We start from the raw sequence: 27,773 nt of genomic DNA, 5'->3' as shown, positions 1-27,773 counted from the left end.
TTCCAGGGACAAGTTGGGCCCTCTGGCCTACTTGATTGTATTCAACCTCTAGTCTATCCACAAAGGTTGAGGTATCTAAGGAGCCAGCCAAAGGGCCCAGCTGGTCATCCTACCCTAACTTTGTGACCACGTATCATGGAAGTAATGGAGAGAAAGAGGAATGCCAGCACCATTCACATTTTTCTGTCAATTCTGACTTAAAAACAGGGAAACATTAGTTACTAATTACTATGGATTTATTTTCAGTGTTAAGAAATCATGGCCATGACAGTTTCATAAGAAAATGTTATATAAAATAACTACCTTTACTTTATTCTTCCTTTATTCTGCCTTAACCAGGTTACCAAAAAGTTTTCCACCTTGTGGATGATAAGAAACTATGATGATTTCCAATTTTTCTATTTTATAGGGTTTTCATTAATGTACAAAGATAATTATCAGTGAGGATTTCTGCAGAAGTACAGAAATCTTAAAAGTCAACTTTCACCCTACATACTACATTTCAATACTGGAAATTAGCTGAATGATTCTGGATAATTTTGTATAGTTTCAAATTTTTAGCCCTAAGAATTTGAAGGCTTTGAAGTTGCCTCCTAACCTAGCATAACCAAGCAGAAGACTGCTAACTTTCAAAACAAGATAAAAGATAAGAATTTTAATTTGGTACATTTAATGGACAAAGTCCTAATGATTAGGCAAATCTGCAAGTTAGGACTTTCTTTTTCATCTTTAGTTTTAGGTCCACTATAATATCTCTCTTTAAAGAACTCTGCAGAGAGTTATATTAATAGGCTCATTGTATTAGAATACTCAGGGGACAGAGTATAAATTAAGAGTTCATAACTTTTCTTTCATATATACAAAAAAACACAATGATAATCTCCATAAATTAACAATGAAGCGATAATAACTAATAAGTTATTTTAACAGATGCTAAATAGAAATACCTATCTCCTACCTATACTCTTATAGTGATTAAAAGTCTTCTATGAATAGAAAGTTATAACTCCCTCTCTTCAAGTTTGTTTGTATCATATAAGCATTGATTAGTTTTGGGCAATTCATTCACAGATGCCTGTCTTTGCTGAGTGGTCTTTACAAATCTGAGCAGATTGATGATGGCAGCAGGTGTCACTCCAGGTATACGACTAGCAGCCCCAATCTGTGAATTAAAACCACAAGAGAAATATAAAGTGAGCTATAGCAAATCAAATCAACTGTATATTCTTCCCAATAACAATTTATGTATTATAGTTAAAAAAATATTTTCAAAACTGTATTTTCAAAATAATTCTATAAAGTAGATAAACTTGATTGCTAATATCTTCATTTAAAAAAATTTTACCGACCATATTTTTGTTAAATGCTCCTTTATTTTATGAACCATTACTAAAACAAAACAAAACAACTCACTACCCATAAACTATAAGACACCATCAATTTTTAAGGTACAACTCAGATTCAGACATGTTAAAAATGTGCATCTTAGATTCAATATATATGGCATATCAGTCTTTAAAGATCTTTTAGAAGTTAAATACTATACACTACATAATAAAGTTTTAAATAGGCATTTACTGATCTATGTGAGTGTGTGCATCACAGCACACACATTCTCATACTCTTAGGCTAAAGAATGGGGTGGGGCAACCTCTTCAGTGCCCCTCTTTCTCCCAGTGGTTCCCAAGGCAACAGTATAGAACCCTTAAGAGGGAGTCAAGTAGTGATTTGAAAACCACTGAATTTATAATCAACCCAATTCTTGACTTCCAGTTATTTATTTAGACTAAGCTTTTTGTTAATCTCAGAAATGTACTGACATCTGTCATACAAAGAGATACTGAAAATAAGAGGTTAAGTTTTTTATGACAAAAGAAAACATTAGTTATGTGGCCACTGTAAATCCAGGTTTAAAAAGTTAAAGAACTGGCTCTTAATTTATAACCTATTCCTATCCCATTGCCTTTTTTCTTACTGTCTGTGGGCGACTGAAATGTAGCTTCTCTCGAACTTCACAGGACAAGGACACATCCTTGAGAGTCAAATAATCTAGATCTTTTGGTAGTTGGAGAGCTTCATCCCGTTGAATGTCCTTTATTTCTTGTTGCTGATGGAACAATACTGATTCATAAGTGGCTGGTGAATAAAATTAATTGTGATACTCAGATTATATTAATGACTTACATTTGTATAGCTTCTTACAATTTACAAAGAGCTTTTGCACACATCTCATTCAACACTTAACATCAAGAAATAGGTAGATTTTCCCTTTCACAGATGAGGAAACTGAAGCTAAGATAAAAAGAGGGAGTTTCTTACAATATTAACTACAACATTCTGTCTGATAGTTTATTGCATGTCCTTTTCTTTTCAAAAGTCTGGAAAATTAAAAATAAGAAAAATTGCTTTCGCTCCCAGTGCAAATTTTAGTGGAATACCCCTCAATAGGCTATGGGTTTGAATTTTAAGTTCTAAAGACAGGATGTTTCTTCAAGAAAATGGTTTTCCGAATTATGTTCAGATAAAGCTATGCTTTAAAAAAGTTGAAAGCCTCTTAGATAAAACAATTTAAATAATTTAACTACAGTTTTATTTAGAAGTGAAGTCAAAAAGATAATTCAGCCATTATTTTGTAATTAAAGTATTCTGTTCTTAGAAAAATAAATTCAAAACCTGTTTTAAAACCTAAATTGAAGTGGTCATTCTGTCCTGTTCAAGAAAACAAGTCTTCCCTAAAGGTTTTGGTACCTGCTTCCATCACCTGACTGGTAGCCAGAAAATCTCAGCTCTAAATTACCAATGAATTACCCTCTGACAATGGGCACTTCATTACCTTTCTGGCCTTAGCTTCTTTATCTAGAAATTTTAAAGGCTGACCTAGATGACTTTTGGTGGTCTTTATAGCAACAAAGGATAGTTGTGAAGTGCACAGGCCTTAGAGTCAGACAAACTAGGTTCAAATCCCAGCTCTGCCGCTCACCAGTTATATGACCTTGGATAAGTTGCCGCTTATCTGTAAAATTAAGATAATAATTCTAATACTTATCCTTCACAGAATAGGTCTAAGTAAATACTCATATAAAGGGCTTAGCACAACATTATAATATAACAATCTAGTACAACAAATTGTAATATGATTTTATGATTCCTAAATAAAATATAAATGAGATCATGGAATATAAATGATGTGCTATACATGTTAAAGATATATTTATTTAATCTTTCAAATATGTATATAGCAAGATGAGAAATAATAAGTATAATCAGAAATTGATTTCTGCCCTCAAGAAACTGGTCCTCTAGTGGAGAATTTGAAAACCACTGATAGGTGTTACATTTTAACCTAGTGTAGTTTTTTTTTAAGCCATGGATATAAATTAGTCTTTATCTAAAAACAAGTTAAAGATAATAATTCTGGATTATTCTAACCTAAACCTGGTGATTGGACAAACTAAAACTGCAAACCAAGTTTAAAATATAGAATTCAATCACCTCTGCACAGGTCCTAAGAGCCTAAATGTTTAATAAAGTAAATTTTACTCAATAGAGAAATCATGATGTTAAAATAAAAGGTCAGCATTACTTATACATAAGTATAGTACCAATGTCTGGACAGTTGAAAGAATGATTTTTGAGTTTAGCAAGGTTTCCTTTTACTGCTAGACTTTTGTTAACTTGCATGGTAGGATGGTAGGTAGCACTCAGGTCATCCTATGAATGCAGTGAAAGCACAGCAAGATGATAGACCTCTCTGGAACTGGATGAAAATGCCACTAGTAGAAGGAATGCAGCATTCTTACTATCTTTGCAGGGTCCCAAGTTGCTTAAAGTAACTTTCCTGTTTGAACAGTCTATTATCATCTAACTTTTCCTACCTTCTCCTCATCTCATTCTGCTTGCTCCCTGCCTTTTTCTCCACATAATTTTCCACCTTAGGAAGAAATATCTATCAAAATACAGAAGCCGATATTATTCTCAGTATTTTTATGTTTAAAATTTTTCACAATGAAAAACACAAAAAAATGCAGTGTAACTACAGGTCATCTGTGGCTTTGGTGGTCAGTACATGTGTACCATGTGTTATAATGTACAGAGAGGACTATGGATTTCTCTGATGCAAAATAAGTATGTTAATGGTATTCCAGTATATTGTCAAAGCCAAAGATAGTATCATTTTTCTCATTATTAGAACACTAGATGGGGAAACTATAAAAAGGAAGTTCAAGGAAAGAAATTTTTTTTAAAGGAGAGCTTTATAATAGCACGTCCCAAATTTGAAATGTGCACACAAATCAACTAGGGATCTTGTTAAAATGCAGATGCTCACTCAGTGGGTTTGAGGAGGAGCCTGAGTTTCTGCATTCCTAACAAGCTCCCACATGCCTCAATGCTCCTAGCCTGGGAATTTCACTTTGAGCAGCACAGAGCCTAAGACTATAGGAATAATGGCTCTTCTTGACATAGAGCTATTAATGGATCTGCTGTCCATTTATAATTTAGACAAATGGAAAAGAGTATATAGACATCTTAAAGAAAAATGAGACAGAAGACAAAACTCAGATCATGATAGTTTGCAGGATAGAAATGATCCAGAGCAATTTTTCACAAGACTGTAAGACCTGACTGCTTTCCATTTACCTGCCCTTCCCATTTTGGGAAAATTTGGTCTCAGTTCAGATCCCATGGTCACAGTATTTCCCTATCCCCAATGGTCAACAAGATGACATTGACACTGAGACTTCCTAGGAATGAGCCTGCCTAGCACTGTCACACCACACTATCTGACCAAAAGGATGGTCATCAATGCACCCTTCGGATCGATTGATGACCAAAAGGGGCAACTGTAGACAAAAAAGGGGTTCTATGGAAAGTAATCTCACAGGGGGATCAGATTATAAATTCCTAACTTGGGCAGGTCATGATTAGTCCCACCTCAGGCATGTAACTTTTTTGTAAAAGGTTTATTTTTGCCTTAATCAAGCCCTATCCATTGTTTCTGTGCATCTAGGTTAACATACCTTTGAAATAAGTAGTAACCACCCTCAAGAGAGCACAGAATATTGTTAACTATCCTGTAATCCAATCCCCACCCTGCTTTCTCTCTCCTCCATATAATCTTCCCTACCATCCCCTCCTTAATTTTAAATGCATATAAGGAGATGCACAACTTATTCCCCAGAGCATTTGAGATCTTGCTCCCTAGCATGTTGTCAGTTTGCCTCAAATAAACTCTTATAAAAATTCAAAAAATAAAAAAGATATAGACATCTTAAGTAAAAAAATGTATTTTCTACCTTCTATCTTCAGTCTTTCAGCTACCTCTCTACATTTAGTGTACTTTTTCAAGGGCTCTGGAACAGCCCTGGCCAGCAACTCCATATCAACCTCTTCATACTTCAGAACGTCTAGAGCTCTGCAAATACACAAAAATGTTATTATCGTTAGGGTCCATATCATATAAGGCATGTTAAGAAAACATGTTAAGGCATGTTATTCCTTAGAAATAATGTCAGAATAAATACTATCAAAAGCTATACTTGAAACTAAAAATAAAATACTAAAAAAATAATATCAAAAGATACTCCTAATTCTTTCCAAGTACAGTGAGCAAATGTGGCAGCATCTGCATCATAATAGGATCTCAATAAGAAGAGTATGTGATTAGGCCCCACTCAAAGGAGATATAAGTTGTTAGTAAAGATTACATTGCTATAATCCATTTGCCTGACCTTTCTTGTAAGGACAGAACATACTCTGATAACAAAGGTTTGACTGAATTCCCTAAGAATTGACATCTAAACCATGTTAAGGCCATGTCCTATGAATGAATCATCCTTTTGCATGCTCAGAACAAGCTAAAGGAGATCTCCTGCTTCCTCCAAGTGCAAAATATTCTGTAGTGTCTCTCATTTTGTTTGGTTCTCACAAGGCCTCACTGATCTGTACAGTTTCCCTACATTTATTGCCTTCATTAATTTTATTTTTATTTACTAACTTTGATCTTTCCCTCTTTTAACAGATTGCCTTATTGATAAATTCCATCCACCTAAAACTTATTAAACTCATTAATTATTCAAGTCAACACAAAGTTAGATCTGCCCATTCATGGGTCCCACATCTTGCCAGGCCTCCCACCAACCTTCATTACAGCTCATTCTGTTACCGCAGTCATGCATTATCACCCTTTGCGGACGGTTGACTCATCTCTCCCTCAGATGGCCTGCTCTAGGAAAGTCCAGAAATCCTCCCCCAGTGAGGAACTGTCAACTGACTAGAGGCTTTATCATATAAGCTACACTGAAACCATATAACCCAAAGTTCCAAAATGGAAATGGTTGTCAAATTCACTGACAGTGAAACATACCTCCTAATGACTAACCAAAAAAAGAATCTAGCAGGATGGTGACCTCAGAGAAAATCCCTTGACCATCTAACTATTAAAACCTTTTAAAAGATCATTTGTTTACATGGCTTGGAGCTGTTCTCAGGTCCAGACTTCAAGATATGTTTTGAATCAAGCCTAAGCCTCAGAATGCAGAGGTCTGACCATTAAGTCCACAAAAATCTCTCACAAGGAAACTATGGTTTAAAAAAAAGGTAAAATATACTGGGGACCCAGCCCCCTCCCCCCAACAGACAGAAGTTATATAAAAAGTAAAAAGAATAATTTAGAATCATAAATATTTTTAATACTTTATAAAAATAGGTAAGTTACATTTAAAGGATTTTGAAAAAAAGCCAAAAGCAAGCTTCATTTAAAATGTGCAGGTAGGGAGTCTACAGGTAATGTCTCTCTGAAATGATCTCATTTTTCTTTAAAAATGAGAAAGGTCTATATTAAAAATTCATACCTGAGATGCACACTTTTACCCATACTTATAGAAGCCTCTGGGATTAACTTTTTCCATTTAGAACTTAAAAACTCAATGGATTTTAGCACAGAAATGCCTTCTTCTAAAGAAGACTTCATCCAAGAAGCTCTTTCATATCGTTGTTGGGACACACAGCCAGCTTCCCTATACCCTAGAAGAGGGAAGGAGAAAATGCAATGAGAGAGGCGTGAAGAAGAGTAAATCTAGTTGCTGGACTCGGTGAAGAGTTACCTCGGAATGTGAGCCTGCTGTCAGCATTATCAGGGCGCAGTGACAAACGGAACTCTGCTCGGCTGGTAAACATTCGGTATGGCTCGTTGGTGCCCAGGGTGGTGAGGTCATCAATCAAGACTCCTATGTAGCCTTCTGTTCGACTTATGACAAAAGGTGGCTTGCTTCTGACCCGAAGACTTGCATTGATTCCAGCTATCACACCCTACAAGAGGACTGAAATGTTTCAAAGGCCATTATGAACTGAACAAAGAGCTATCCTATTTAGAACACTACCTGGAAAAAACAGCATGGGGCAGTAAGAAAGTAGGCACTGCCCAGAAGGAACAAAATAGAGGTAGAAAATGTGATCCTTATTCAGAAACAGAATATGGGTAATGTACCAATTTACAATATGATTCGTTGTTTTCAAAATATATTCCTGAAAGGCATAGATGTGCTAATCTTTTTTAAAAAAATCCACCTGTAAAACTTTTCTAGGCTTTTTCCTCTTACAAGTAAAAATATAACTTCCCTCTTAAAAGCAATAATAAATAATTTTCGATAAAGTTATGTTAAAAGATAAATAAAACCACAATTCTTTTTTTAAATCCTATTGTATACAGTAGCCATTTCCATATACCCTAAAACAGAAATAAGTCTTCTATTAGAGTTATGAGTTATATCGAAGATCTATATAATTATTATAACAGATGTTAAAAGGAGGAACATCAGTTAAATAGTCTCTTTCTGTTTACATTAACATTTGAACAAACTTACTTGAGCTGCAGCTTCCTCATAACCAGTAGTGCCATTTATCTGTCCAGCGAAGAAGAGCCGTTGCACCAAATGAGTCTCGAGGGAAGGAGTGATCTGACGGGGGTCCAAGTAATCATACTGAACCCCGTAGCCTGACCAAAGAATAAATGGTACGAAATAAGTAAACACAGAGGTAAATTTGCCTCAGGGTACAGATGCAAAGATTATCATTAAATGCTCTTCAAAATCGAAGACTATTTTAAATGCATAGATGTTGGGCTTTGTCTTCTGAGGCTCTGAGCAACCATGACTGTAGCTAAGATCTCCTTACTGCCAGCTAAGGCGATGCTGAGCTCATGCTGAAGGGCAGCTGTGATTCTCTTTACCTGGATGGATCATTTTAGCTTTCTCCAAACCTCTGATGCACGTGATCATTTTCTCTTGTAATTCAACTGGTAGTGTCACAGATAACCCTTGCGGGTAGATGAGGTCAGAATCCATTCCTTCAGGTTCCAACCAAACCTGATGTACACGGTTTGGAAAACGTAAAACCTTTGATTCAATAGAGGGGCAGTATCTAGAACAAGGCATTTAAATTTAAAAAATTAATGAAACAAACAAATGAGAGTCGACATCATTCCTTAAAGTAACTGAGCAGTGATAGTTTGTCCTTACCGGGGCCCTCTTGTGGTTTCCTTAATGTGACTATTAAGATGAAGATTCTCAAGGACAATCTCATCCACTCTAGGGTTGGTGTGAGTCAAGTAACATGGCAGCTGATCCTCTGGCTAAAACACAGAAACTAGTTAAAATATTGTTTTGCTTTTCTACTGGTTTACCTCTTATTCAAATAATATGTGCTTACTTTTATAGACATTAAATCTGTGCATAATACCAACTGAGTATGACTTATGAAGTATTCTTGCCAAAAATGACCTAAAAGATAAACCTAAATTTTGGCAAGCCTCTAGATCTACCAGTTTACAGAAAATTAAAGAGGATGGAGAAATATATTTAAGACACTGGAGGGATGAAATCAGACAAATCTAAAATGTGGGATCTAGAGAACAAATGACTTTTTTCCCCACATATAAATGTCAAAAAAAACAAAAAGAGAGAGAGAACTGTTATAAGATAATATCCAATGTAATATATGAACCTTATTTGGTTCCTGGATCAAATAAAACAACTGTAAAAAACATTTAAAATAAACTGTAAACATTTTAAATAAACGTTTTAAGGCAACTGTCAAAAATAAGTACGGAAAACTGAACACTGAGAATTGGATAATGTTAAGAAATTATGTTTTGCTGGGTGTGATAATGGTATAATGGTTTGTTTTTACAAAGTTTTTAATTATTAAAGACATATACCAAAGTATTTATAAGTGAAATGATATGATGTCTAGGATTGTTGTTTTACAATTCAGCAAGAAGAAAGTATTGAGGAAAGATAAAACAAGAATGCCAAAAAATGTTATTTGTTGAAGCTGAGTGATGGACATAGATTCATTATACAGTTTTTTCTACTTTCTGTAAACTTAAAAATTTATGATAAAAAGTTTTAAAATACACATACTAAGAAAGTATCATCACAATTTACATTCACCAAAGCAAAAATATAAAAGTGACTTTTCAAAATTACAGAATATTTGAGCCACTTATCAGAATAACACTCCTCAGAAACTAGGACCATCAGTTTTTAGTCCTCAATTCTAAGCACACAATATATTTTTTAAAATCGAAAGACAGACAAAAGTAGCTTTTACTCTTCAAAAATATCAGTATCATGAAAGACTGAGGAACTGTTTCAAATTAAAGAAAAATTACAATTAAAAGCAATATGTGATTCTAGATTGGAAAAAAAAAGGTTGCTATAAAGGATAGTATTGGGACGATTAGCAAAATCTGACTATGGACTTTATATTAAATAACCGTACTTCATCAATGTTAAATTACCTGAATTTCATCACTGTATCAAGGTTATATTAGAGAATGTTTTTGTGCTTAGTTGAGATACAGACAGAAGTTATTAGAGATAAAGGGTCATGATCTCTGTGACCTACTCTTAAATATTTCAGGAAAAAAAGTATAAATGTGTATACTACTGTTTTATACATATATATAGATGGAGAAGAAGAGGGAGAGGGACAAAAGGAAAGAGAAATAAATATGTTAAAATATTAACAGTGGGTACATTTCAATGCTTTATAGGTTGTTTTAATAGTCTTCCAACTTTTCAGTAGGTCTCAGACTGTTTCAAAAAGCTTAAATAATCTATGGCCATGCCACCCTCAACGAGCCTGATCTCATCTGATCTCGGAAGCTAAGCAGGGTCAGGCCTGGTTAGTACTTAGATGGGAGACCACCTAGGAATACCAAGTGCTGTAGGCATAAAAAAAAAAAGAGAGAATATAAATATATATATATCAAAAGCTTAAATAGGCAAAGTTATTGAAGTAATGAATTTAAAAACTTACAGGAATACACAATTAGCCAAATTAGCTAATCCTTTTAAAGACCACATTTTGAACCCTAATAGTGATGTAAAGTGAACTGCTACCAAAAACTAAGTGACCAACTAAATGAATGGTTAGGCTATATCCTGCCATGAATAGCTAAACTAATATCGCTGTAAAGCCGGGTTTTCACAAATGATCTTACCTTAATCCACACTGTTTCATTAATAAAGCTGAATGGTATTGATGGATTATCTGGTGTCTGCTTGTTTAGAATGCTAAAATTAATGGACTCTTTGGCAATTCGGGGCGGAGTCCCAGTCTTCAATCTTCCTACCACAAACCCCAAGTTCTCTAGAGTCTGAGCCAACCCTATGGAAGGCTGATCCCCTAAACGTCCTGCTGGATACATCTCCAATCCAATTACAATCATGCCTCTCAGAAATGTCCCAGTGGTCAGAATCACGCTATCTGCATATATTTTGCTTCCATCCGCTAAAGGAAAAGAAAGGAGAGTAAAAATTGTGTTCTAATTTTTACCACAGATCAAAGTGGAATGTGACTATTTTACATTAGAACTACAGAAAAACTTTGTCTATAGAAACTTGATAAAAAATTTTAAATGAGTAAAAAGGCTATATGTTATCAATCTCAAGAATCCAAGAAAGCTGGGAGAATATAACATGCTATCAACAATTCACATGTTCCTAAAATCACACCAGCAATGAAAATGATTAAATCAGTCCATTTAAAAATTAGTTAATTTTAGATTTCTGGTTAAATATTACAGACTGTCTAACATGATTTGTTCTCCCCCTTGAAACACCAAGAAAATGAAATAAAGGGGCAAAAAAGGTATAAAACCACAATGACAAGTAATGGGAAAGAATCTGTCAAAAGATGATACATTTCAAAATATATTTGGAAGACAGAAAGTGGTTGGAAGAGTGATCTAGCAGCAGGGAGAAGACTATACCTCAAACATCTGAAGAAACCATACCAATGAAGATGAACTAATTTGCCCTATAAAGGTCCAGAAATTGGAGAAGTGAGAGTAAGAACTGAGAAATGTAGGAATGAAGCTTAGGGTCAAAATTAAGAGAAACAGTTGAAATCTACATATAAAGGTTTTATCTACAGACAGCTCTACCTTACAGGAAAATTCATGTTTATTCTTCAGGTAATGGGGAGTCACAATTTAATGGGTACAGAATTTCAGTTACAATGATGAAAATGTTGTAGAGATGGACAGTGGCAACAGCTATACAACATTACGAATGTACTTAATGGCACTGCATTGTACACTTAAAAATGGCTTAAATGGCAAATTTTGTTATATACATTTTACCACAATAAAAATTGTATTACTGAGCCTATAAAATATAGACATGGTAAAAAAAAATAGCATTTAAAGATATTAAATTAACAAAAGTATAAATAATTTAAAAGTAAAAAGGTCTATACTAATAATAAAAACACAATCATTAAATCTGGAGAGGATAGGAGGCAGGAGAGAGAAAAAGAAATGAAAATAAACTATTTTAGTTACTGTTCACAGGCAAAACTGGTTAAAAATATCTATGAAGATACATATATATGAACAGATAGAAAGACTAGACAAGAAACCAGTAATGCTCCCAAGGAAGAAAATTGATTGGCTGAGAGACAAGATGAGAAAGAGATCATCTTTTTATTTAACATTCTTTTGTCCCTTTTAAACTGTTTACCATGTATATATATTCCCCATTCAAAAAAAATTAATAAATCTATAATAAAAATTAACTTTAAAACAAGGAAATTAAATCAAGATTTGTATTTTAAATGAGCTTTCTCCAGCAGAGCTCCTCTCACACCGTTTTGTTCCCAGGCAGCCATATTAGTCCTCTAGGCAGAAGACTGATTCTTCTCCTGAGAACTAACAGACATCGATATTTGGGATTTCCCCAACACAAAGACCAGTTCAATTCCTAATCACCAGACTATAGAGTACATCAAGCAATACAATTAACTGTGCACTAACAAATCTTCCAATCGGTGTTTTAGTTCTTCATTCAAAAAAATCTTAACAGAAACCAAAGTTCTCGAGACACTTGAAGGAAGAAAGCTGTGTACATGAAAGTAAGCAGCCCGAATAAACAAACAATAGAGAAATCTGGAGAAAATATACAGATCAGAAGGAAACTTCAAAAATTGATCATTAAAATCCTTCTATGATTAAAGAAGATATCGAACTCAGAAACAAAGAACAAGAGGCTAAAAGGAAACTTCCTAAGAAAATATGGCAAAATGACAAAAAATAAAAATTAAAGAAATCTAGAAGACCAATCCAGGAAAGGACAGAAGTTACAGAAAGAGAGCATGGAGAAATAGAAGGAAATAGCTCAGAAATCAGGACACAGATTTCTAGCTTAAGGACACCTAGTACTCCAGTATAATGAGTGAACAAAGACCACACTGAGCAACATCATTTAAAAATTTCAGAACATCTGAGACAAATTCAAGATCCTAGAAGCTCTTAGAAAGGGAAAAAAATGTCACATACAAAAAAAATTTAAGTCAATATGCACTGAGCTGCTTCTAAGCAAAACTGGAAGCTAGAACGTGGTGGAGCAAGACTGTCAAAATTCTCAGGAAAAAAGATTTAAACAAGAATTCTATTCTCAGCCAAATTAAGAGTCAAGTCTAAGGAGAGAATAATACATTTTCAGATATGGAAAGACTCAAAAACCTACCTCGCATGCATCTTTTTTTGGGAAGCTACTGGAAGATGTGCTCCAGCAAAACGAGGTATTAAAAAAGAGACAGACTGGAGTCCCAGGAAACAAGGGATGATGTAACAGCAAAAAAGTAAAAAGAAGTCTCGAAATGACATCTGTGCACAAAGCCTAGAGAATAATTGTTCTGACTATAACAGATGAGTTGTGGGGGGTTGTGAAAGTTGATATCTCTGGGAGGTAAGCATCAAAGAAAAAACGATTGATAGATTATTTGAGCATTGAGAAAATGAAAGTTTTCTGATGAAAAAGTTGAACAGGTATACAGGTGGAATAAGCAAATAAAAAATAAAGCAATTATTAACCCAAAGCAAAACAAAGAGTTTTATGAAAGAAAACAAACATAATACACTAGTTGGAGCTGCAGTAAATAATATTTAGTCATAATAATATAAATATTATAAACCAAATTTTGTGGTATAATTATATTGGAAGGATAGAGGAAAGGAAAGCAGGGAATTAAAGAAAGCTACCATTAAAAAAAGTTAATAGATAATGTCTATGACTGATAATTTAGGGAGTAAAAATATGAGCATATTGTTTAGAAGTATAGATCAGAAGTGAGAGCTAAAAAAGTTGAAGCGGTTGGGTCTGTAGAGGTGATATAGAGATAATTGTTTATCCATGCAAATTTTTAAATGTATTTGATTTTTGTAAAAATTACGTTATTTTGATTAAAAAATTAATACATTATTTAAATAAAAAACATACTCTCATAAAATATAAATTTAAAAAATTTAAAGTCAGAACTAGGAAAAATAATAAAACAGAAAGACGGAGAGAATAAGACAATTATGCAGGCTATAAAGTCCTACACTAAGATGGTAAAGATGAGCCTATAATTTGACTAAGTATCACAAAGGCCAACATGAAGGAGAAATAATGTTTTTATACTGTTTCATCATCTATGAAAACACAACAATTTCCTAGAATAAGCAAAACATCTCCATTCTGCTCTAAAATAACTTGCTTACATGGAGTCTGATACTGTTATTATCATCTATAACTAGTACGTACCCAAAACAACACCACTGACACGGCATTTCCCAGTGTGCTCAGGTTCTGGTTCTGTAAGAATAAGATTTTCTACAGCTCCCTCCTGAACAGTAAGCAGCCGTGTATTTAGGATTTCTTTCTGTCAAAAGAAAGAAACAATAGGATTTCTTTCTGTCAAAAGAAAGAAACAGTTAAACAATCACTACAATCTCTGCTGTCTTCATGCCCTATTTTTACCTGCATGTTCTGCTTATAGAGTTTCCTATCAATTTGAGCTCTCAGACCCCAAACAGCTGGTCCCTTGCGGCGGTTTAATACTTTGAAATGTACACCAGACTGGTCACAGATTCGAGAACACAGGCCATCCAAAGCATCAACTTCCCTCATTAAATGTCCCTTTCCAATGCCACCAAAGGAAGGATTACAGGACATCTGACCTAAAGAAAACAGACATAAACAAAATAAATATATGAGCACCTTGCAATAGCTATAATGGGGAAATATCTGTACAAGTGACTAGAATCTCCTCATGTGATAAAAAATAAAAAACTTGAAATAAACTCTTAAAAGAAAATTCCAAAGTCTCAATGGGATGCAAGAGTTATTCAGGGCATTTTGGAAGATAAACCATTGCCTGTAGTTTCAATTCTTTCTTTGATGCATATTTTTACTGTTTCATTAGGTTGCCTTCTCCTCTAAAATTTGGTTTTGAAATCCCTACCTCATAAAATCTTTCCCAATCAAGCATACTTTTAAGAGTCCCTTGGCACTAGTTCACTCTTATAATCAATATGCCTTCCATAAATGCCATCTGCTGTTTTCTTTTTGCTTATTTTGCATAAATAATTAAATTATAAGCTTCCTCAAAGTGGACACCATATTTTATACCTTTGTATTGTCTACACAGTGAGGCTGAATAGCACTGTGATTAGGAGCATAGGTTAGGAGGGAAAGACCTTGCTCCAATTCCTAAATCTATCACTTACAATCTCTGTGATTTTGGCAAGTTATCTCAGTTCTGTACTTCAGTTTGCTACTGTAATAACAAGGATGACAGCTGCAATAGATTATTTCCCTCCTTCCTTTGATATAGAATCACAATTTCATTTAAGTAAACACTCTCCTCTATGAGGCTTTGTGTTTAGGGAGTGAGACCTAAACTCAGAGTACGGGTAAATCTTTATTGATCTAAAGTAATCATAGTAATCCTGTTCCTACTTGCCAGTGTCTGGTTTAAGTGTGGGTTAAGCTGCTGTGGGGAGGGGTCTCTAAGAAAGTGCCCCCCCTCCCCCGCACACAAAGAGATAGAAGTAGAAAGGGGGAAAAAAAACCTTTCTCTGCTGAAAGCTGTCATCTCTGGAAATGACACCTGGAACTGTTATAGCCATTTTACAATCATAAGGATAGCTGGAAGGAATCTGAATTCCTGGATATTGTGACAATGCTGAATTAAGCAACCTTAGAGCTGATCTACCTGCAGACTTCTTGTTAGAAAATAAATTCTCCTTTTTGTTTAAACTAACTGAAGAAGAATTTGTTACTTGCAAAATGAGATAGTGTACATAAAGCAATTAGCACAGTATCTGGAATAGAGTAAGCAATAAATAACAATTACTAATAGTTTTAATTTATTTCCCAGGTCGATGTAAAATATTCTTTGCTTCTGATCTTAACTTTTGAAAAATCACAATTTCTTTAAATTATTTTTTTACATTTATTTTAATCATAATTAATTTTCCTTCACCAGCATCGTTAAAAATTCTTCTAATTATTTTCTCAAATGTGTAAAAAGTTTACTATTTATAAAAGTATCATTACATGGATATCTTAGAAAAGTGCTCCAAACAGTGTTTAAAATCAATAAGTATAAATAGTAAATATTTATCCTATCATTGAATTTATATGAAAGCAATTGGTTTGCATTCCTGAGTTCTTAGTCAATATTTTATTTCACATACAAATGTGAAACTATTTTATTAAAGAAATATAAAAAATAAGAAGTAGAGAGAATAGTGTAATTAATTCCCAATTATTGACTCAGGTCTTTTATAGCTCAATGCACTTCCCTCTTTCCTAGAATTATAACAACTGTAAATATTTCAGACAAAGCTTTTTTGTTTTAAAAAATGACTAAATCACACCTAAAACATTTGAACTGTTTATTAATGGATAAGTAACCAAAATAAAAACTGGAAATGTGGAATGACATCACAAGGTATGATTTTTTTCTATTACTCTGTACTACTTTTAAGTAATCCTCTTCCCATCTTCAGAGAGGAAACATTTCAGATACTTTTAGATCAGTAGTTTGTGATGTTTTGCTTAGTAAACATTAAAAATAAACAAATAAAACAATAGAAATGTATTTCCAATTCTCTACTGTTCTCAGTACTGTGTTGTTTTATATCCACCTAATCTCACACATTTAAATTATGTCTGTCTCCTAGAGCATCGCTGTTTTAGATATAGCTACTCATCAAAATGACTTAGCTTTTTTTTTTAACTCTTATTACATATCAGTTAATTTTTTAAAAATATCTGAATCCGACTAATTTCTGACATTTTCTCAATGTTTGATCCCCAGAAATGAGTCTCTTCATACATAGAATAAAAGCCCTACAAAAACTAAGAAGAAACTATTGAAATTCTACCACTTTTTTATATTGTTAAACTGGACAACTTCTAAGCACTTTTTGAATTGGTGTACTATATTATACCTATTTATACAATTTACATGTGTAAAAGTCAAGTGAAAAGAAATCATCTTTTTAAATTGCTAAAAACTTTTTCTCAAAGAAATACATGTATCAATGTTGAGCCCCTCTCCTTATAGGCATAAAAGTTGAACATGTCACTCTTTTGCTTAGCTCTCAAAATGTCTCAACATAGAACTCTACGAAGCCAGCGTTCATTCCCAATCATTTGGAGTTGGAATAAGCAGCTCTGTTGGTCATTTGTGCTCTTAAATAGAGGCTATTAACATCCCATGTGTGGTACCAGTAGTTGGACTGGGCAGTGGCAGAAGAAATGAGTCCATTTTCCACTCTGCTAAAGAATTTAAGTTGGCTATGTAGAAAAGCTTATAGTAAAATAGTTAACATCTGACCACTTAATATGAGCTAGGCACTATGCCAGATGAGTTCCATATATTTTCTGACTTAAACTTTACAGCAACTTGATGAGGTTGGTACTATTATTTCTATATCATAGAGAAAGAAACAGCCTTAGATAAAATGTCCCTTGTCCAAGGTCACATAGATAGTACACTGTGGAGCCTGGATTAAAGGTCAGAAAGTCTAACAACCTCTTTAACATTCTTCATAAAATGCATAGGTGATACAGAACAGATAGAATAAACACTCAGAGGCTTGTCTCTTTTGGTGTGAAGACAAAAGACAGTTTGCCAAAAAAAAATTATTTTCCAGGTTAGTATAAAAAAACACTTTCTGCCTCTGACTTCACTAACGGTAGATAATATGACTGAATCACGACTGGGTAATTCATGCATTCTGTATTCTTTTAGAAGTTCAACCTTCTAAGCCAAAACTATCTGAGGCCAAGTAGTAATAGTTGAAACTCCACTATATCAAATTACCTTAAAAAATGAAACTTTGATTTTAAGACAGAATTGTTACTCACTAAGCTCATCTATAAGAGGTATTAAAATATCTCTGAAATACATTTATTTAAAAACCTAGATCATATTTTGCTGAGAATATGAATATGGGATTTTAAAATTAATTAATTTATTTTAAATAGTTTCAAGTATACAGTACATTGGTTAGACATTTATATTGTTTATAAAACAATTGAATATGGATTTTGATGGGAATCCCTTTATCCCTGACAGAACTAAATTACTTGTATAACTATCATCTTAGTTGAATAATACTTTTTTGTTCATTAGATTTTTTGTTTTGAAAAGTAGTATAAGTGATATTACATAATAAGCAAAATGTAATCATTCTGGCAATCATATAGACCTTCCTCCAAAAAAAAAAAAAATCGCTGTTAAGTTTATATTTCTCGACAGTTACGATCTGGATGGTAACTTTTAAAAAATATTTCAATTGGATTTTGTTAACGAATGTCACCATAAAAACAACTTTTTTTAAAGAAATAATAGGAAGGAAAAAATATTTCAGTACACAAATATGTGATTTATACATGATTTTTACAAAACACAGTTAATATTTTAATCACTGTTCACTTTTAAGCAAAATGCAGGAGGAAAGACATAGGCATGCATAATTTTCAAGATACAGTCTTAGCATATATCATGATGATAGAGATTGGTCCTGCTTTAAATTATGGCCAACCACTGCGTGTAAGGAGGTGGGTGGGAGGTGGGAGGTGGGTGGGGGGTGGGGGGGTCGGGGTGCGGGGATCCATTATGAGTCCTAAGCACAAAACTGGGGAATAAACATCCAGTGGAAATATAGACTGTAACAAACGGTAGCATCGTTCCTCAATGGTCGTTTAATAAACTTTCACTAATAATGTTTATTCACTCTTTAGCCAAAGCAACAAGTTAGTAAAGAGTAAATGGCAACAATGAAATAAGAAGCTATCAGCTAGTATTAGCCTAATATCAGCTAGAATAGCCTAATCCAGAGTTCTGGCTCGGGACTGCCTAATCTGCAAGACACAAACCAGGCAAAAACCAGACAATAGGATTCCCAGTAGCCTAGGGAGAAAGAAGAGGTGGCCCACATTAGGCTCTGGGAATGAGAAAAGTGGATTGATTATTCGTAGTTTAAGTACTATGCCAAGCTCCACACCACCTGCGCTCCTCACCGATCGTGTCCACGCGGTGCGTGAGTAGCAGAGTTCGGGAGCCGCACCGAGCGGCAGCAGCGGCTGCCTCAGTCCCAGCATGTCCTCCGCCGATAACTACCACTTCGAAGTGCGGAGTCCAGGGCGCCGCACTGTCACCACTGAGCCGAGCCAACGAAACCTGCTGTTTGGTGAGGGAAGCCGCAACCCAGCGACCACAACTTCGGAAGGAGAACATGGCTGGAGAAAGACAGTCTCTTTGATTCTGAACCTGACACGAGCGAGGGGCAAAAATTTAAGGTATGACAGAAAGTCTGCAGGGCGCAGCCATCTTGCTCTGATGTCACGACGTAGCACGTCTCCGTCCAGCGTCGCCGCTGATTGGCGTTTTGGCGCTACTCTACTAGTAAAGCTAGACCTGGCAACGGCTAACGGCGTTGGTGAGTGGGTGGTGTGTACCTGTTTGCCGGTTTGTCTGGACTGTCTGGTCACCTATGGCTGTGGTTTGGGTCTCCAACGCGGTCATTTTGTTTTTGTTTTTGTTCTCTTTTTCCTGTGATTTGCAGCCCTAATCGCCAGGTGGCCACCTATAATGATTTCGATCACTGTTTTATCAGATTCCTTGAATTTTCTGGTACACCATCACCTTGACTTTTGTTTATGAAGACTGTCTAAATAGGAATAGAATAGAAAGGAGTTTAAGTACGTTTGTGGGTGAACGATTCATGATGGCTAATTAGAGAAATCGAATGATTCAAGGTTAAATGTCCTTGATATTTTTAAAGCCTTAAGAAACTTTGGTTAAAGAGCGAAACAACCTGTGTGAATTTTACCGTTCTTCTTATTAAAAAATCTATCAAATACATACTTTTGTTGTCTTTTTACATTAAGTGTTCTTTATAAATAATTTAAACCTAACGGAAATTAAAAAAAAAACTTGTGAGAGTTTAACCTATAACTTCCCTGAGGCCCTCTGCAGCCATAATCCTCATCAGCATTTTATTGCCGCTATTTTTTTATACAATACTAATGCTATTATTATTTTGCATATATAATACTGTGATTATCTTGTTTTTGTTTGCTTTTTTTAACAACGTATTTTTGACTAGATGCCAGTATATATGAATCTATCCCACTTTTTAATGTTTATAGTATTCAATTGTGTATGTGAACCTTAATTTATTTAATCAACTCTAATTACTAGGCATTTGGATTGTTTCTAATTTTTTGATATGATGATCATCCTTGTACATATATCCTTTTAAATTTATGGGACTTGGATGCGGCTCGATAGTGTAGCGGTTAGCACGTTTGCTTTACACGTAGAAGGTCCTGGGTTCATTCCCTAGTGGAGTAACAGTCCATGGTCTATGGCCATGCCACCCTAAAGAAGCCCGATGTCTGATCTCGGAAGCTAGGCGGGGTTGAGCCTGGTTAGTACTTGGCTGGGAGACCACCTAGGAAGACCAGGTGCTGTAGGCATAAATAATAATAATAATGTATGGGACTCTTTCTAATGAAAATACTGTGAAATTACAGTGGTCCCCAACATTTTTGGCACCAGGAACCAGTGCTGCTATGAGAATCTAATGCCTAATGATCTGAGGTAGAGCTAAGGTGGTGATGCTGGCGCTGGGGAGCGGCTGCAAATACAGATGAAGTTTCGCTTGCTTGCCTGCTGCTCACTTCTTGCTGTGTGGCCCAGTTCCTAACTAGCCACTGACTGGTACCAGTCTGCAGCCAGGGGTGTGGGGGCCTCTGGGGTAAAAGGACTCCTCAATGTTTAAATTTTTGATGATTGCTAAATTAACATTCTAAAAACTTTGTGTCAGACTGTGTACTAACAGTGTAAGATTATTTCATCACACTGTAGCTAGCATTGGATTTTAATTAAGTTTTAACTATAAATACATTTTTGGTATTTTTATTGAAAATGGGATATTATATACACCATTTTATAATCTACTTTTGCACATAATAGTTTATCATGGATTTTTCTTACGACAATAAATACAGATTTATGTGATTTTCAAGGGCTACACAATGTACTATTAAATATTTTTAAAAATTAATAGCTTCAGTCTTTAATAAGTGAATCACAGGCCTACATTTTCAATTTTACTAATTCCTTCACATGGTATATATTTAAATGAAACCCTTCTCTTTCTTACAGAGACATTAATCACAGACTCAAAGATAAGATGTTTAGGCAGAAATTGGTATATATTTAACTGGATTTCTACTGTAAAAGAAGGTAAGTCTCTTCTTTATTCTGAAGTTAGTCTTTTACCATTGTTTTGGGGATTCCTCAAGACCAACCTCAGGTTTAATGATAAGTTAGAAGGACTTACAGAACTCTGAAAAGCTGCTATATTCATGGTTATTAAATTCAGAGAGACCAAAAACAAGCTTCCAGTTGTTTCTCCCTCTGGAGTAATACAGATAGGACAGCACTTAGAATTCCTAGCAATGATAAATGACAATACAAAGTATCGCCAGCCAGGGAAGTTAACCCACACCCAGGCACAGAGGCAGAGACGGAGTGATCCTGTCCATGGCAGATGACAGAGAATGCTTGCTATTTAAATGAGCTGACTTATGAAATGGACTTGAGGTAATTCATCATAAAAGGAAAAAAAGTTATTGAAGAGTCTTTATTATCTGGTCTTCAAATAACTTCCTTAGTATCTTTCCTTTTGCATTTGCTGTTCCTTTAGACTGGAATACCTTTCTTTCTTCCCGTGCTCTGTACCCCTATCTTCCCACAAACTTTATGGTACTTCCTGTTTCAGAACAATGTCATTCAAGACAAAGGAACAGTTACACATAGGCAAGAAGACAGAGATTATATATGTTGATGCTTTGTTATCTTCACAACCATTTCCTGATACACTTTCTTTACTTCTAAGAAATCAAGGTATTCTGGTTTTCTTCCTATTTTTCTGGCTACTTTTTCTCAGTCTATTTTGCTGATTCCTCCTCTTTGAGCTTTGTTATAAAGTTCAAGGGCATAACCAAACCAATCCCCAAATCCTATCTTTAGGATTCTATCTCCTGGGACCACTCCTAATATCAATTCTATAGCAGTCTGGGACCAATCAGAGATAGAAATCACATGGTAGATTAAACAGGAGATATTTAATATAAGAATAAATTATAATAAAAGAATAACTATAAAATATAAAGAAATTCTATATAGCACCCTAGGGCTAAGGGGGAGTATCCAAAGAAGAATAAACTTGGAAGTGGTTCAGATCTCAAGGTCAAAAGGCCTTCAAAGAGCATGAGCTATACAAGGTAGCTTGCAGAGGGAGCAGCAGCTATATGTGGATTTCCTGGGCCATAGACCGTCTGTACACAGGGCTTGAAGAAAGATACAAGTGCCTGCTGTGTGAACCTCTGGACCGCAGGCAGCTGTGTGCAGGCCAGGCAGGAATTTGAGTTTCCCGGCCTAGTAAGCTATAGACAGGTTATGGCCAGGCCAACGCTGCAAGGTCCCGGAGGGATCACTTTCCAGGCCCCGGATAGGTTCTATCAGATTTTCTCATACCCACAGGGCTGTCCTTTCCCCATTCAACCCCCTTCCACTCCCTCCACTATACTGGAAATTGCAGAAAACCTCTTCCTCTTGCAAATTCCCTTCAGCAACCTCTACTGAGAAAGATTAACATAGTGGGCAGTTCAAAAGGGAGATGCTTAAAGGAATTCTATTGTTTATCAGAAAGCATATATTGAAGGGGTATTTGGAGCCAAAAGGCAATAAGTTGATAACTGACATATCATCTCAAACTTCACAAGCTCCAGCCACACTTGTCTGAACAATCAGGCATTGCCCCACCTTAGGTCCTTTGCATTATCTTTTGCTTCTGCCTAGAGTACTCTTTCCCCGGTAGCCCCTCCTTTAAATCTTGGCTCAAATGTCTCTCTCCAAGTATTTTAGTATTGTAGCATTCCTCACTCCTGATCCCTCTTGCATTTTTTTAATACAGCTTATAATCTACTATATGAGGTAATTATCATATGTATTATGTGCGAAGAAGGTTTTATTTTTTTCGTTTTTTGTTTGTTTGTTTGTTTGTTTGTTTGTTTTACAGCTCTGGGCAGTGAGCAGTAGTTTGAATTGTGATATGAGAGATGTCTGTTTCTCCCTGCCAGTCTGTAGTCTCCAGGAGGGCAAAGATCTTTGTTTATCAATATATCCCAAGAATGTAGAATAGTAGGCATTCAAATATTTGTTGAGTGACTAAGTTAATTACTGAAACAAATATAAAATATAAAGGGTACATGTAAAATCAATGAGGTAAAATATGTACCCACAAATGAATCTCTTGGATTTTTCTTCTAGGTAAAGCCAAAGATTCATATCAAGATTCAACTCAAAAGTCATTCATTCCCTCTATGATCTAGACACTGGTTGCTATAGCAAGATTGAGCAAGGAACAAGTTTTCCTCCTTTGACAGGTTACCAGTAGAGATATTTGATTTCTGATGTGGTAGACTGCTTGCACCAGTGGACTTTTGAAGACTTTGGAAATGGCTGGAAAACAGCATTAAGTTAGCTGAACAGTCATTTACAGGATACTATGACAAGCAGCTGGAGCCCTTGGAGAAGAACTATTGAACTATAGAGCAGAGGTCTTTAGAATGGGGTAGGCATAACCCCTGGGCATCCTGGAAGACAAGTGAACTTGCAGTTTTAAGGAAATGGATTTCTAAATTTCAACTTCCATTTTACTCTTCTCTGAAATTGGTCAGCTTGCAAACAAGCCTGACTACACAACAGTCCTTCCATTTTACAAAAGAAAAATATAAACATCTCTCATATCACAATTCAAACTACTGCTCACTGCCCAGAGCTGTAAAAAAAAAAAACCAAACAAACAAAAAAACTGAAAAAAATAAAATCTTCTTTGCACTAAAAGAGAAGGCTATATCAAAATATTGGATTCAGGGAAACTTTTTAAAAAAGGAATCATGGCATTTTTGTCCACTGAGAGATGAATGGATAAATAAAAGGTAGTATATACAGAGAATGGAATTATTCAGCTTTAAAAAGGAAAGTTGACACATTACGACATGGATAAATCTTGAGAACGTTATCTTAAGAATTAAGTGAAATAAGCCTGTCACAAAAGGACAAAGACTGTATGATTCCATTTCCATGAGGTACCTAGAGTAGTCAAATATATAGAGACAGAAGTAGAAGGGTAGTTGCCAGAGGCTGGAGAGAGAGGGGAATGAGGGTTACTGTATAATGGGTACAGAGTTTCAGTTTTCCAAGATGAAGAGTTCTAGAGGTAGATGGTGGTGATGGCTGCACAATGTTAATGTATTTAATATCACCTTATTGTACACTTAAAAATGATTAGGCTTGTTAAAAAAATAAAAGTAAAGCATTCTAAATCCAAGGGCTTCCTCTCTCATATGTATTTCTATAAAGGGCTTGGCTTTAGAAATAGATATTTGAAAGCCTGTATTGAGATACTCTGGAATCTCAACTGCAGAAGTAGCATGGATTATTTAAAATGTATCATTTTTGATGGGCTTTTGAGAACTAATGGATAAAACTAAGGAATAAGAACTTCACACAATTTTTAACATTTGCTTTCAAAATGTCAAATAAAATGAAACATTTATTCCAATTACAGTCAATCTTCACCTCTTTTCGTCTTGTAAAAGACCATTTTCTATTTCCTTTTAGTTAAAAAATTATATATATACATACACACGCCCTTATTTAAACTTACCTGAACAAGTGTCTATTAACTTCAACAGGCAACAAACCCTGTATTTTTTCCAAAATTCTTTTAGCGGAATGACAAATTCTGGTTTTCAAAGCTCCAGAGACTATTTCCCGCTTTCCTCGGGTTTGGTTTTGAGTGTTTCCGAAGCCATGGGCTTGGATGGCTGCGAGGAGGAGAACAGTAGGACCGTGGGCGGTCCGCCCCGTCGCGGCGGTGGTGTGGCTCCACGTGACCCCGCCCCCCAGCTTGGGGACACCTTCCGTGCGTGCTTCTCCGCCGCATTCGCTCCCTTCCCGCCAGTTTTAAGTTTCATTTCCAGCTGCGACTGCTGGTTCCTCTTCTCCCAGCTTTTCCCCGAAGTGAAACCAGCTTTCGAATAGCAGAGTGCCAGCCATGGATCCCCAGCGCGGAAAAGCGACGCGGACAGCTCCGAAGGCTAGAGCCTGCGCACCCAAGGCCTCGGCGCCGAGTGCGAAGGGCGCCGCGAGGAAGCCCAACGAGTCTCCGGTTGTTCCCGCAGCTGCCCGGCCCAACGCGCAGAGGCGCGGATCCACCAGGTCGTCGGGATCCCAGCAGAAGGAGAGCGCCCCTGGTCCCCAGGAGAGGCCGCCCGCGCGCGCGCGGTGTGCCGGCGCCAAGAAGGCGCCTCTGAGCGCTGAGGACGCGGTGGACGGGCAGGAGGGTCTGGCCGAGGGGCCGCTGCCTCCTGCGGCCATGCGGCCGCCGCTTTCCAGGGATGGATCTCGCCGCACGGGGGGCGCGCGGTCCGCTCCGGGGCGCAGACCCCGTCCCGCGCCCGCGGTACTCCACGGCCCCGACCCGCTGGTCGCAGCACGTATTCTCGGCGGGAAGGAGGCGCCGCCCGGCACCTGGAAGCTCCAGGCCGTGCTGGAGAAGTTGAGGCTGAGACGCCAGGAAATCTCAGCGGCTGCGGAGGTTGTAAACAGAGTCGTGGACCACTTGCTACGAAGAGTGCAGAGCTTCGAGTCCGAGTTTAAAGATGTCACGCTGCTGCGCGCCGGGAGTTACTACGAGCAAGTGAAGGTGAGCTTCCCAGCGCCTGCCCTCCTGTTCCCGCGACGCGCGGGCCCAGCTTTCTCACCCCTTTCCCAGCCTTCCCGGTATTACCCACCTCCTACAGTCGCTTACTTCCCTTCAGAAGTAACTCAAATTCCTGCTCTTTAGTTCTAATTAAAATGTTGAACAGTTGTTCATTCATTTATCCATCTCTGCATCCAGGGAACATACAATCAAGCCATACTGATTGCCAGCCACTGTCAAGACGCTGCTGTTGGGGGTTGGGGAATTCAAATGTGTAGATTCCTCCATGCAAGCAGACCTGTACTGTGTTTCTGTAACAGTGCTATATTTGGTGGTTTCTGGTCAAATTATGGCTTGGATGATTAGGACTGATCTGCGAAAAAATCCACAAAATTAATATATCTAAGAAACTTTTTCCTATGAGGACATCTGTACTCAGGAAAAATATCTTCAGTCTCTCCCTCTACCCCCACCCCTTTCTCTTTCCCCAGTTTCTAATACAAATGTTATGGGAAGCTCACAGTGAGTGATGTTAAAAAAATGTTTTTAAAGAGAAACTCTCCGAAAGATACTAAAAAGCATACTTCCTACTTGCAAACCAGTTGAAACTTTTTAAGTACGTATTCCATAACTCCATTTGTTTGCCATTAAAGTCATCATTCCAGTATAAATTCAAGGTTTAGGAGCGGGTTCCTGACTGGAGTTTGTTTCTAGACCAGTGACAGATTTCTCTGGTTGTGCTTTTTGTCTAGGCTGTCAGTTTTCTGGGCACCTCCATTAGCTCTGTGTAAGATCTTGGGTGTAGTAGCACCAACAGAAATAAAGGCTGAACAGAATAGAGGCTGAGATCTTTATTAAGTAGTCATAATTCATTTTAGAGTTACATATTGGCTTTATTCAATTAACTGCTTTCCTCCAGAAGGTAGGTAATGGTAAAACTCTAGTTTTAGGGTTTTAGAATTATAAACTATCAAGTGAGCAGGCCAGTTATTATGCATCTTTGTATTTCTAAGCATTCAAATGAATGAATGAATGGGCTCAAGATGAATAGATGGGTGATCTCTCACAAGATCCTTGCCTTCTCAGGGTAGCAAATTCAGATTTAATTTCTATTTTAAGCATTTAGCCTGGTAGCCTTCAGTGGAGATTAAACCTTTCGTATATTTTTGTCTTAGCCTTCCACCGATATTGTAAGCTTCATTGTTGTAGCATGTTTTACACAACTTTGCACCCTGTACAGCTTCTTATTTCATTGGTATGGACTTAGTGATATTTATTATCTTTGGCAGTGTTTGTATTGGTCTCTGGATCTTAAACTCTTAGCACCGAAGACCACTCATATAATTCCACCTAAAGTCACTTGAAAGCTAAGTGAGCAACACTTTCATCATACTGTCTTGAGCATGATTTTTATTACATAAATATTTGTCAGTTCAATTATATAGAAGACCCAAGGGAAAAAGAAACTTACTAGTTAGAACTAGAGAACAATAAGACATTTAGAAAAGTCTCCAATCAGAACCACTCTCCTTTTTAAAATCACGCAGATGGAAAGAAATTCAATGAAATTTATTTCAACTAATTATAAAAGGTATACCTGTTTATTTTAGAGTTGACCCACTGTCTGCCCTTCAGCAGGTTCCCACAGTACAGTAGCACCCCCTTCCATCTTACCTCCTTCCTCACTGTCTCCCATATTCACCTCTATTCCATTGGAATGTCCCTGGAAAATTCAGAAAAACACATAGAAGACAATATTCTTCCTGTTTATTTTATTCACTATTATTTGGTGTATTTTCTTCTGTTATATACTTGAATTGCAAGATTGGATTCCAAGCTCTTTATAACTGGTTGTCGGAAGCCAGCCGACGAAGTAATTGAGGGTACCTGAAAGGGGGAGCATGGACTGAGGAAAAGAAAGAAGACAGACAGAATTGCAGGAGGGAGCACAGATTCAAGCTGTGTCTGTGTCCCCGAGTTTATTTTGAACATACTATTTATAACGTTACAATAAGAAAGACAGTAGTCAAGAACCAAGGTTAGCCAGATTACTATATCTAGTAGAACAATGAGATTCTCACAACTCAGAACTCTCTGCTAAACTGTTGCAAGGAATGTGCAGTGACTGCTATGTGAACAGTTA

At 36.3% G+C, this 27,773-nt stretch overlaps 2 protein-coding genes, 1 long non-coding RNA gene and 1 pseudogene across 6 annotated transcripts in view; 3 read left to right on the top strand and 1 right to left on the bottom strand.

The window, feature by feature from the left end:
- Positions 1-218: 218 nt before the first annotated feature.
- MTO1 (mitochondrial tRNA translation optimization 1) lies at positions 219-24,745 on the bottom strand. Of its 3 annotated transcripts, none has more exons than XM_011381016.2 (12): positions 24,593-24,745; positions 14,307-14,506; positions 14,091-14,208; positions 10,505-10,794; positions 8,517-8,629; positions 8,228-8,418; positions 7,863-7,993; positions 7,104-7,308; positions 6,852-7,023; positions 5,295-5,413; positions 1,976-2,136; positions 219-1,162 (listed from the first exon to the last, which is right to left on the bottom strand). In XM_011381016.2, the coding sequence occupies exons 2-12, from the start codon at positions 14,499-14,501 to the stop codon at positions 1,001-1,003; spliced, it is 1,857 nt and encodes a 618-aa protein (XP_011379318.1). In that variant the 5' UTR covers positions 14,502-14,506; positions 24,593-24,745; the 3' UTR covers positions 219-1,000. The 3 variants fall into 3 exon arrangements, 2 of the variants coding, with proteins under 2 accessions (XP_011379318.1, XP_011379317.1); XM_011381015.2 differs by lacking the exon at positions 24,593-24,745 and adding an exon at positions 18,867-19,206; XR_002777408.1 differs by lacking the exon at positions 24,593-24,745 and adding an exon at positions 18,867-19,119 and having other exon boundaries at positions 970-1,162; positions 1,976-2,107.
- Positions 10,116-10,234, top strand: LOC111732063 (annotated as a pseudogene).
- LOC111732060 lies at positions 19,058-23,730 on the top strand. Its single transcript, XR_002777409.1, has 2 exons — positions 19,058-19,285; positions 21,019-23,730. It is a non-coding gene; the product is annotated as an uncharacterized LOC111732060 (long non-coding RNA).
- Positions 24,746-24,842: 97 nt separating the features above from the next.
- Positions 24,843-27,773, top strand: part of CGAS (cyclic GMP-AMP synthase) — a 48,317-nt gene continuing 45,386 nt past the window's right edge. For both annotated transcript variants that reach the window (XM_023523840.1, XM_011381017.2), the window contains exon 1: positions 24,843-25,633. In XM_023523840.1, coding sequence (XP_023379608.1) covers positions 24,983-25,633 — 651 coding nt within the window. In that variant the 5' untranslated portion in view covers positions 24,843-24,982. The remainder of the gene's footprint in view (positions 25,634-27,773) is intronic.

Source organism: Pteropus vampyrus, unplaced genomic scaffold (genome assembly GCF_000151845.1).
Source record: "Pteropus vampyrus isolate Shadow unplaced genomic scaffold, Pvam_2.0 Scaffold422, whole genome shotgun sequence".
NCBI lineage: Eukaryota > Metazoa > Chordata > Mammalia > Chiroptera > Pteropodidae > Pteropus > Pteropus vampyrus.
The sequence above is the reverse complement of the archived record's forward strand: the minus strand, read 5'-3'. Positions and strand labels throughout refer to the sequence as shown.

Bases quoted from the DNA above. Each gene is read 5' to 3' on its own strand.
- MTO1 (XM_011381015.2), bottom strand. From the start codon at position 19,083: ATGTTCTCCTTCCGAAGTTGTGGTCGCTGGGTTGCGGCTTCCCTCACC. The intron at 8,630-10,504 runs GTAAGATCATTT...TCTGTGTTTTAG, and splicing joins ATGAAACAGTGTGGATTAAG to CCAGAGGATCAGCTGCCATG. The intron at 8,419-8,516 runs GTAAGGACAAAC...GCCTTGTTCTAG, and splicing joins GAAACCACAAGAGGGCCCCG to ATACTGCCCCTCTATTGAAT.